This window comes from Haemaphysalis longicornis, unplaced genomic scaffold, assembly GCF_048455015.1.
Source record: "Haemaphysalis longicornis isolate Haplotype H1 unplaced genomic scaffold, Haemaphysalis longicornis Haplotype H1 scaffold_2, whole genome shotgun sequence".
Taxonomy (NCBI): Eukaryota; Metazoa; Arthropoda; class Arachnida; order Ixodida; family Ixodidae; genus Haemaphysalis; species Haemaphysalis longicornis.
In genome coordinates this window covers 73225394-73237106 of record NW_027526295.1, presented here as the reverse complement: position 1 = coordinate 73237106, position 11713 = coordinate 73225394, and the positions used below count along the sequence as shown (strand labels likewise).

At 47.3% G+C, this 11713-nt stretch overlaps 1 protein-coding gene across 1 annotated transcript in view; it reads left to right on the top strand.

Annotated features, from left to right (window-relative positions):
- Nucleotides 1-622: 622 nt before the first annotated feature.
- The window catches only part of LOC144168068 (lipase member N-like), a 31887-nt gene continuing 20796 nt past the window's right edge, over nucleotides 623-11713 (top strand). The window contains exons 1-4 of the mRNA XM_077697152.1: nucleotides 623-784; nucleotides 3476-3674; nucleotides 4891-5005; nucleotides 6656-6806. Of these exons, the coding sequence (XP_077553278.1) occupies nucleotides 623-784; nucleotides 3476-3674; nucleotides 4891-5005; nucleotides 6656-6806 (627 nt within the window). The remainder of the gene's footprint in view (nucleotides 785-3475; nucleotides 3675-4890; nucleotides 5006-6655; nucleotides 6807-11713) is intronic.

Genomic DNA, 11713 nt, shown 5'->3' with positions numbered 1-11713 from the left:
AGAACTGGCGTCTCGCTGGCCTCTCGTTTATGTCGTTATGGCACCTAGCGAAATGCCCAGCCATCATCAGAACTCTGTTGTCGGAGTGCCCACAGCGACTGCATTTCTATTTTACGTCACGTTCAAGACCCTCCTGAATGTTGTCTAGCAAGGCCGACCTGGAGCGGGCAACAAGCTGGCGCAGGTCGCAAGCCAAATCGCTAAGCGGGTAAGAAAGATAATAAATTGGGTCTGCCATACTGACCACCTGAACCACCAACTCCAACAGAAAAGACGGTGAACACGAGACAGAGCACCACCAAGTACAATAGAGTAGCGCGGAAGACAGAGGAATACCTAATTCGGTAAGCGCCCTAGAGATTCACTCAACAAATTTTAAGGGCAGGGGGCCCCCCACCCCACCACTAGACAAAAAAAAAGGGCGCCGCCGGGATTTCAACTACCGACCGTACCCACCTTCGTGGAGTGGTGGTCTCGGCTGCTACCTAATGAGCGTGTTTGTGGACGATTTGTAAAGCTTTGAGCAGGCGCAAATGAAAACCGTACCGGGATCCAACCCTCGGAAAAGAGGGCTGGGGCACTAATCCCACACGGAACCCTGATGTTTCAGCAATGAGCGACGATGAACCAATGTTTCAAGCTGAGCCCCGTCCGCGGCCAAGAGGGCGCCGCGCAACCGTCGGGGAGCCCCGCCGCGGCCAGCCTGGGGTCCGAAAACCCCGAGAGGGCGGCGGCAACGCCCCCCCAAACACAAGACAAAGGCGCCCTCGAGGCCCAGCCCGAGGCATTAATTCCCAAAATTAGAATGAAACCAGTGAACCCACGCCTGTGCGCATGCGCCCCGAGCACCTGCGGCTTAAACCCTGCACCCTCAGTGGTCCCGAGGCCGACATTACCCCTCCCACCCATGGTTCAAAACAAAGGGAAACGTTAGAAAAAAAAGTTGCAAGAATCACACTAAAATGAAAGAAAAACCAGTTGGCCGGCCCGGATTGTGCACGGGACGGCCCAAAAGGACACGAAAATTAATTCGGAAACGCAAAAAAGGGCCATTAGCAAAATAAAATACAGTAGTTTGAATCTCCCGCCATCGCCGCGAGCTTCTGCTTCCGCCTCATAGATGGCGCCACATGGGTAGGGCATGTTAAAACATGCCCAAAAACGCAAAAAAGGCAGAAAAACACACGGCGGCGGTACGGACAGAAGCTAAAACAAAAAAAAAAGCTATCGGGAAGGTTAATTAAGTAATTTAGTCGGTAATTCCATTATATTAAACCTATTTCATAGAGAAATTAACTCGTTGTGGGAAAAGCAATGACGGCCTCGGGCTCACATTACTGGCGTCGCCAGGCGAGGGGGCCCCTTTGGGTGCTCCTACGGACGCTTCTCTGGCGGCATGACGTCCCAAAAGGCTTGAGCACTCACAGGGTCCACTTATGTCCCGGCACCACACACAAAAGGAAGCACTCGGGCGCAGCAGTGCCAACTTGGCGTGGCAGAAGGAGGCGGAACCGGAACCGCAAAGCAATGAAAAACCGGCAAGGGGGAGCAAGAGGGAGGAGAGAGAGAGAGAGAGATACAAACTATGAAAAGTAAGAGATAAAGGAACTGGGATCAGTAGCAAGGATAAAAAAAATGTGGCTAGGAAAGTCCGGGGCAGGGATTGAACCAACAACCTAGCCACCGGGCTACCCTGAAGCCCGACGGCTACGGACGGTACGGGTTTTACGGCGGCAGTGAAATAAGCTACGTGAAGCCAATTGAAAACAAAAACATTGAGGTAACGCTAAGAGCACGTGAACGCGACGCTGGAACTAAACTGCAAAGCTTTTTTCTTGTTTTTTATACCAGCGTATAGGCCTAATTAAACACCTAAGACACAAAAAAGCTAACATAAACAATAAAACAATACACAATAGGAGCCGACAATTAAGAAGCGGTAACCTTTTCTTTTTTCAAAATAGTGATTTTCTACAGCAGTTTACGCGAGTGAGAGATCAGCCACGAAGAGCGTCGCTAGAAGCACAAAGAAATGATTTTAGCGGACATAGTCAACTGCGGAAATTCGGCAAGGAAAAAGAGCTGTGTGAACCCAAACCGAGTACTCAAACCACAGCGAAGCCGCAGCTGCAGCTTCTGCTATCGGGCTACTGGCACCTGACAATGGCGTGCCTCAACCTTCTCGACTGACTAACCAGTATGCTCACTTTTCGGTTACCTTTATGAACAGATTATATGGAACATTAAACATGTTGCGATACGAAGAGTACTTGTTCTGGGAGTTCTAAGTCGTGTCAATCACCCTGTTATGACGGAGGAGCGCTGTAAATATAAGACAGTTTATATCCGCGATGAACGATGGTGGTACAGTAAGGGTATTCGCATTCCTTATTGATTATGAGTTTTAACGCGCGTTCGCTACACGGGTGATGAGGGACGATCTAGTGGATGCCTCCGGAATAATTGGGACCACCTGGGTATACGGTGTACTAGACGAGAGAGACGCGTCGTTCGAGGCCGATTGGTGGGGTCCCTTTTGCGACAAAAATGTCTGCTGGGGAAATCCTGTTGTGAGCAGCGCCTCTGGCGGCCTCTGCTTAGCAGTTGGTTAAAGAAGTTTTGTTTGTTAAATTAGTCCTTTTATTGCACTAAATAATATTATTTCTTTGTTTCATGATATAAAGTTTTATAAAAGCCATAAAATACCTGTTTCATTCAAATTAAAACCTTATAGGTGGCGCTGGCTAAAACGCGAATTCCCAGGGGAACGTTTGAACTGCATATAATTTTTTCGTCGCAAAAGGGATCCGCGCTCTCCATTGGTGCCCCCCCCCCCCCCCTCCGCACGACACACCTTACCTTCTACTACACGGTACCACGGAGATCTCTAACGTGCGCCGAAATCTCAACCATACGGGCATTTTCGCTTTTCGCCCCCATATGAATAGCGGCCGCCGCTGACAAAAATTTGAACCCACGTCCTTGGGGACCAGCACAACGCCATAGCCACTGAGCCACCGCGGCAGTCGTTCGATGGGAGCGCGTTGCACATGGGCACCAGAGGATGCCGTGCCAACAGCGTAACCGACATTGACACTAAAGTATCTATACCAGAAATCTCTTCAACACTTTTGCGTGCTCTCTGACCTTAAACCTGTTGTATTGCCGCATTATGTGGTATTCCGCTTCAACCATGCATATATCACATTAAATATTACAGATGCTTCACTACAAACACACTCCTCAAATGTGCTTATTAAGCTCCCTTTATCACGTAGCGGCGTTTTAATAAATAAGTGTTGTCTGATGTCTCACGTAAAGGTGGTGGCAAGCATTGAACACAGTAGTTATGAAAAAAAAAACAGTTTCGAATGAATACATCTCAAATGTCTACCCCGCCGTAACTAGATAACATTTCTAAATAGTATTATACGCTGCAAACCGTCTAAAACATTCCTCTGTGTCTTTTGTGTAGGCCGGACTCATGAGCAGATTTGGTCACCCTGTTGAGATTCACAAGGTAACCACCGAAGACGGCTACATTTTGGAATTGGACCGGATACCAGGGGCGGAAGCGGCCAACACCGAAGGGGGCAACACGCCAGTGCTTCTTGTGCACGGGATTTTTTTCAACGCTGGATGCTGGGTTGCGAACTTCCCTTCTCAGAGCCCAGGCAAGAAATTACCAATAACCCGGTTTTCTGAAGATATGTTCAATCGCGACACGCATTACAGTTTGCCATTCTCTTACATGCATGGCTACATGTCTTATCATGCGCGCTCTGTAGGGCCCATTTATAAATTGGCCACGTCGGATAGGACGAAATTAGGGGGAAGCACAGAACTTGCTGTTTTTGTGATCATAGTAAACAAAATGGATTTGCGCAGTTCAGTCGTATTGTCGTGAGTTATTTTTCGAACACTGATTAACTGATGCACTATTTCTGCTTTAGGCTGAAATCTGTACCGTTTCGCTGATGTGAAACTCATAGTCGCTAATTCCGCGAAAAATGTTGTAGCTACTAAAGACGTGGTCGAGTAGTAACCGGTATCTGCCGAACGATGTCATTTTTCTGTATGGGTATCAAAATAAATAAACAAATGAGTATCGAAATCAGTACACAAAAAGGTATCAAAATAAATAACGAAATCCTTGCCAGCATTTGCATACTTACAAAGTAATGTTAATTTGATTCCTACATTGCAGCTCCCAGCTGATTATCCGCCCATTCAATATATAAAAGAAATCATTGAAGGTGTACTTTTCCCTCAACGCCAACTTTCTGTCCTGCAGACCCAAGTCGTTAGCACAACACTCAAGACACCCAAGCTCCCAAGTTACAACGGTACTAGTCAAGACAAAAACGGCATTTCTGCATTTACATGACCTGATATTCTAAAGAAGTGCGCTGGTCTTAACTTTATTTAAAAATACTGCATGCTAACAAAACAGAGAAGGTTCTTCAGGACAGAACGAATACGCGGCAACTTTAAGGCAGAAGCTAAGCGACGAAGGAGTCAATTAAGACTACCTCTAATTGCTGCTTGCAAGCAGTGCTCTGTAACCTCTCTCTAAATTGGCTCCTGGGTCAATAGTGCAAAAAACAGCGGGCGTTAACAAGAGCATAACTGTCAATGCAAGTGATCGGAGCTGTTTATTGCTTTTACAGTTATGATCGCTATATTTATTACTCCCCTCCACGGTGTGAAAATTTTGACCTCATTTTTGTGTATTAATTCAAGGCAGGAGAGACTGGAAATTTGAGTCATCTCATTAACAGTTCACGTATGTTCGAATGGCGGTGGTCTTTAGCAGGGCGTATAAGAACTCAGCTGTGTCCGATTACAAGCTGCAAGAAATTGTCTTACCTCATATATACCCTACTTCAGGTTTTCTTCTGGCCGATGCTGGTTACGACGTGTGGCTTTTGAACACAAGAGGGGCGCCGCAGTCAAACCATCACAAGACGCTCAAAACGGACGACCCAAGGTTTTGGGAGTGGAGGCAAGTTTTTGCATGCGAAATTTACAAGCTACCGTAAGGCTGTTTTATGTATTGCATTTTTGAACTAGGACATTTCCTCTAGTAATGAAATTACCCACTACGCGAAACAGCTGGAGTCAATTCCAGAATCATTCACGCGGAAATATTTAAAGTATATATTTACCCTTCCGCTTTCCTTTGCAAATATATCGAGAACTGTATATCGAGGTTAAAGAAGTTTAGCACGTATTTTGTTTCTTTGCCTCGTTGCACTTGTATGAAACAAGCGAGCATAACTACAGTCGAAGCTCGTTAATTTGAAATTCGAGGGGATAGGAAATCTGATCTAACTAGCCGGAGTTCGAACTAGCGTAAGTCCCTTTGTTTGGCAGTAGAGCACACGCTACCCTTAATATAAACGTATGCAGTACAGTAATAGTGAATAGTGCAGTACAGTAATACAGTAGTAGTGAAACGGTCACTGGTTCCTGACTGCAAACTGACTGGTAGCACCCGTGCCATACGCTTACTAGACCTGTCTCCGAAGAACCTACCAGAGGCTAGGGTGTACGTCGATTTTTCTCTCTTTAAGGGGCAGGTGCTTGCTGTTTGTATGGAGAACCCGTTGTACGAAGTAGTGCTCCAAAACGTTCCGTGTGTACGTTCAGTCCCAAACCATATCGCAAAGTCAAAACAACGACTGAGTCTCTCTCAGACTGACCATGAGCATGTTGGCCGTAAAGAAGAACCTAAAGACACAACCGCTTTGTACAAAGAACGGCAAGGGGACGTGTCAGCAGCTGCAGGGAAAGAAGAAAAAAAGCCAAGGGAACTGCTTGTGCCACAGATCAACTCCAGCTATATGCATATATGCCGGTTTCGTGACGCCGGCCTGTGACACATACCTGGCGCTACTGCCGACCGAATGTACCGCAGTGAGATTGCGTCAGAAGCATTTACACTCTCGTAAATACACCACATTTGCGAACAGAGTGACCGTTTCACATAAATATGTATTTCCAGTGCATACAATCGGAAAATATCAATCGCGAACATGCCGCAAAAGCAACGGCGTCAGTGATGAGCGGGCCGGCGACTCCCGCGACGGCTTCCGAAACGGGCCGCTAGGGGGATTTCAGTGGCGCCCCTAAAGGCAGCGCTCGAGGCGTATACGTGTCTCCACCCTGTACGGCGGACGCGTGAATCAAGGAACCCTAGGCTGCAGCGCGGTCTGTGATGTCATTAAGGACCACAAAAACACACGATTTAGCGGGAAAATCAAACTTTTAACTTAAATTGATTAAATTCTCAGTGAACAAAGCGTCGTATGCATTCGGACAAGTGCTGGGGGCACTATAAAACACGAAATCTTTCGAATAACACAAACTTATATTTTGTCTTCATGGCTCCTTTAATAAAGTTTTGTCTCTCTCTATCTCTCTTAGTGCCACAACCGACTTGCACTGGCTAGTAGGTGTACGCAGAGGCTGGGTTGAATTGCAGATAAGGTTGTCGAACTCAGGAGCGGAACCATGAATTTTCGCGTAACCCACGCTATCGCATTACAGCTGCGGCTCTTATTTTGTCATTCATAACTGCATTGTGCTACTATTTCATATTGTATGGCGCAATGAGCGAACCTTTTTGCGCCATTATCTACACGTCTTACAGTTTCGACGAAATTGGAAGGTACGACTTGGCGGCCGCTGTGGATCACGTCATCAACGTGACGGGATTCAGCAAGGTTGCTCTACTCTCGTTTTCACAAGGATTCACATCATCTCTCGTTTTTCTTTCCATGCGACCGGAATACAACGACAAGGCAAGTGGGGGAGAAACCCGTGAGCGATCTCTATTCAAGAACCCGCACGTTTGAAGAAGACTAAACACTCAATTTATTTGGGAAAATAGCTCGATGTCAATTCACAATGTTTGGTTTTCTACTTCTGAAAATTTTTCACATTATGTTAAGCCAGGAACGCTCGCGTTTTTTTTTTTTTGTCGTAAACTTTTAACTTTTTGGCTTCAATATTAGCGCCGGACGTTCTAATTGAGGAAGAAAATACTTTTGGTGTAGTTTTGGCAATCCTAACTGAAGTTAAAAACGAACATGAAGTGCGTTTTTTTCTGACCCACGGCAAGCACTGTATTGGGCACACCGCAATTTTTAAAAACCATGAACATTTCATTAATAAGGCACGTACAACTATCGTGATGTATTTCTGCGCACAGACGTGTGCTTTTAACAGCGTGATGACCGTGGGAACAAGGCAGGTTGAGGCACTCAGTTATGGCTGCGAAAATTCTTGATAGTGAAATGATAATGTTCATTTTTAAAGCGCTTTATTGATTCTAGGGTGTAACGCGCCGACGCAACGCAGACGATGAGGCACGCCGTAGTGGAGGGCTCCGGATGAATTTTTACCACATGGAATGCTTCTCGCCTCCATTATAAAAGCGGCCGCCGCGGCCGGGAATCGAACCCGCGTACCCGTGCTCAGCAGCACAACACCTTAGCCACTGAGCCACCGTGGAGGGTAGCGCTTTAATGTTAATGCAATGCGTTTATCGAGCTAAACCTTAAGTGTTCCGACAATTACTGTTTATACTTGGGATAACCATTTCCTTGAAGTAATTCTCGTGGAAAGGTTTAATTAACATCATAATTTTGCGCACAAAAATTTAACGCCTCATTGCGCCTGATATACAACATGAAAAGCTGATGAAAAAAATTGGAAGTTAATTGCACATTCTCATTCGGTCGAAATATTATTAAAAACACACGACGTATCGGAGCTAATTTCAGAAATACACCCCAAAAAGAAATTTTTACTTCCAAATAGGAATGTGAAATAAGTTATTAACACAAAACCCCGTCCTCGAAGTCAGGGCTATGTTATTGGGCCTCATTAGCCCTTGCGGTTGCTTCAACAAAAGAGGCTTCTTGACTCCTCCACCAAGCCCGAATGCGTCTCTGTAGATCCCATTGGGTTGCTCAACCAGTGGCCTTGTTTAGGGACAGCATAGGTCCTATACTTGCCATGTATTTTAGCCTATGCATGAAACCGTTTCTTCAGTATCTGCTGTGGTTTGATAACGGATGTTATTACCATTGCATTCAGGTGTTTGTTTACTCTTTACTGAACTAGAATTATTGTTATGAATAGTAGAGGTATTCTTTGCTTTAATTTTAGTGAACCTTCCCAACTGCCAAGCAAAATGGACAATAAACCGCCGCTCAAATCAAATTGACTGCAATATTACATCATTCTAGTTCAGCAAATTCTCTTTTGTGGTTTCTTAGAGGTAGGGGAAAATGATGCATCTAGCTTTTAAGGCACCAGAGGAAACGGGTGAGATATTGCTAAAAATGTTGTTTTAAGGAAATCAGCTTTGAAGAAATAATTGGCGCAGCTTGCAGTAGTGATGCAAGGCTGGAGAAACAGCACAGCTGGGAGTCGGCCTAGCTTCTTCCCACACTGACCGCGGACCCCATGAGCGAGGGAGCAGCCGCACCCCAGCCGTGCAAAGCCGTTTTGAACGGCATGCATAGGAAAGCAAATACCAGTTGCTATCGTCGTCAGACTCTGTAGCAATCCTCGTCATCCCTTTCGTCGTCGTCTTCTGATGGCAGAGCCGCGTAGGGCAAATACTCTTGTTGCGCGGCCTCGCCTCGGTCGACCTCCACTTCTTCGTCAGCTGGTGCGGTAACCGTTGTTAAGGAAAGAGGACGAGGAAGAGCATAGAACTATCACCATCATTAGCGAGGGGGGGACGAAGGTGGGAATAAAAGGCGTTCTGAGCGGTGCCATGGCCTGGGGCCCAGTTCCTCAACATTTGGTGCCGTGAAACCCGGGAGGAACGGCCCAGTGGACTACATGACGGCGCAGCGCACCTTCAAGGCTTGCAAGGCCTGGGAAAATCCTGGTTGGGATACTTTGTGATCCCTTCATCTTGGAGGCCTTGCCCTTGGGCAGCGCCCGCCATGGCCGGCTGCTCGACGCTCCCCACCACCTACACTGAACCCGGAGACGACGCAGAGGACGCGGGCCAACTGCTACGGCTCAGAGATACCCTCCGAGTACAGATTTCCGACCTAGTCAAAGCGGCAGACCACACATTGGAGCAGCGCCCTGTGAAACCAGGTACGCTGAAAACCCTCTACGAATCCGCACAGCAAAAACAGATCACCCTCGTACAGCTCGACAATCAGGTCAGAAACCTATTGGATATTGATGATTACACAAAGGAATATGAAGAATCTGATTTATACCTCGGAATGATTTTTCGAATTATTTTCCTGCTTCGAGACACGTTATCAAAAAATGGCTACGTGTGCACAACCCCGCAAGACTGTAAAGGCAAGAATTCGTGTAGACCCCCTGAAATCGTCACTAAAGGTGGATCCCTCCCAATGACACGCAGCGTTCCACTTGCCCCTTCAGTAGCCTTTGAGGAACCCTTTGTCCCTGCCAACGAATTGCTGACAGCAGCGACCCTGGAGGCAGCCACTGAGTCTTCGGTATGCGTCGCAAAATCTGCTTGTCTCACGCTGCAGCCGCAGAGCGAGTTCATACCACAGGGAAATGAACAGGCCGACAAACTAGGAACAGAACCCGTCGACTGTGTGAAGGAGCATTCAGCTCTGGCTCCACTGGATGAGAAAGGTTCCCTCGTGAACACCGTGTCAAATCGTCGCAGGACAGAAAAGCTTAATCCCAGGGACAGAAGACAACGTAGGACCGGCCGACTTGAGGTTCAGACGGTAACTACAGCTGAATCCAAACAACGAAAGGGGCACCCATTCCCTCGAAGGAGTGGGATGCCGGCTGCTGCTTACTTTTACCGAAGGAAACGGCGACCGAATAACCAGGAACCGACCGGGAGGCGACAAGGATGGCGACCGAGACACCGGGTACCCCAGTCAACCTGGTGTTGCAAGGAACATGGCCCCAGGATAGCCCACTATTTAGCCGATAGCGCCGGACAGAGCTTTGATGGGCTTCCGTTGCCCGTGTTCAACAGAGCGGTTACTAGGAAGCGACACCACAGCTCAAAGCATCGTTGGAGAAGGAAGTGACGGACGAGCTGAGACCGACCGGACGAAACGATAACTGAATGCTGAACTGGCCCTCATTTATTTTAGTGGTGTTTCCTCCACAGTTTTTCTGAATGTCTGCACAAGAACCATTGTCGCGGGCGGGAGTATGTTAAGGAAAGAGGACGAGGAAGAGCATAGAACTATCACCATCATTAGCGAGGGGAGGACGAAGGTGGGAATAAAAGGCGTTCTGAGCGGTGCCATGGCCTGGGGCCCAGTTCCTCAACAACCGTCTCACATGTGGATTGTGAAAGGATGGCGTGACAGATTCGTACTCATCGTCTTCGGCTCGGCGGACCCGTGGCGCGCCGGTCTCTACACGACGACAACGAAAGCGGTAGCTCATCATGTGGCGTATTCCCAGTCGCAAGCCTGAATGACGCCGGTCTCTACACGATGACGACTGCGAAACCGGGAGCACCTTATGTGGTTTGAGCACACGCGTAAGCCTGAAAGACGCCAGGCGGTCGCCGCAAGGCACTCATGCACGTGCGGTACGGGTTTTCTTTCTACGCCGGACCGATTTGTGTCGTCCGAAACAGCTCGGCTGTGAAAAAAGCTCTTTAGTACAAATTTTCATTCTAAGAATGTACACCAATGTGTGCACCAATGTGTTCAGTATCCTAAGAAATGTAGTCACGTTCACAGTTATTACTTCTTTTGTTGGTCTACTGTCAAGCTTTGCGCGTCTCTTTTGTAATGAGCGTTTAGCCTTTTCTGCGAAGTAAATTCGTCGCCCGTTAGAGTCCGGCTGGGTCCAGCATCGGGGTGCCTTTCAGGACGCCATGTCACGGGGAATAGATTTCTGCGATAATTAAAGTTTCACGTTCGAAGCATTTTAAGAGCGAAGCTGTTTAATAAATCGTTAGAGGTTTGTGTCCGCAGTTAAAAATTTCAAGAAATTTTTAGCGAACTCGAGGGCGTGCGTGGCTGCGACCGCCCAGCGTCCCCTCCGCACGTTTGTCAAGCCAAGCATACCTACTTAGGAAGGTTGGCCAAGATTTGCCAAAAAATCCAGCGTTCGCCATAATCGTCGCAACACTTGTTCGAAACGAGAAAGACCCCAGGGTTCGCTGTAACCAGGACAACACTTGATCGGAACGAGAAACACACGTAATAGCGTACGCCCCTCCAAGGGGATGCGGAATGATTATCACTTTCAAAAAATGAAGGACGCTCACACTCATACCAACACTGGTGGAGTAAACGTCGTTGCGGCAGCGAATAAGAAGCAAATCGGCTGCAATCGTGGGCCTGAAAAAGTAGTTATGGTTGTGTAGGTTGCGTACAGCTTCGCTAACTCCAAGTCTTACGCGTGGGTGTGAGCTTCCTTCATTTTTCATTTGTTTTCGCCATTTGATTAGGGTAAAAAATTCAGTGTCATAGTAAACAATAAACGCATGCCGATGGAGGAGCAAATTACGCGCGCCACGGGAGATTCCGACCGTGTCTCAAGATTTATTTGACTAATAACAGAAAACTACGCAGCTTTTTTTTGTGTTGCCAGAAAAGCGGTCATTCTTCCGTTGAACCTAGAGCAAATCAGCACTTTTATCTCTTTTTATCAACACAGTGGAAGTACTGATCACGCGTACGTGTAAAATGAGGTGTGTTTGGTTCCCACCTAG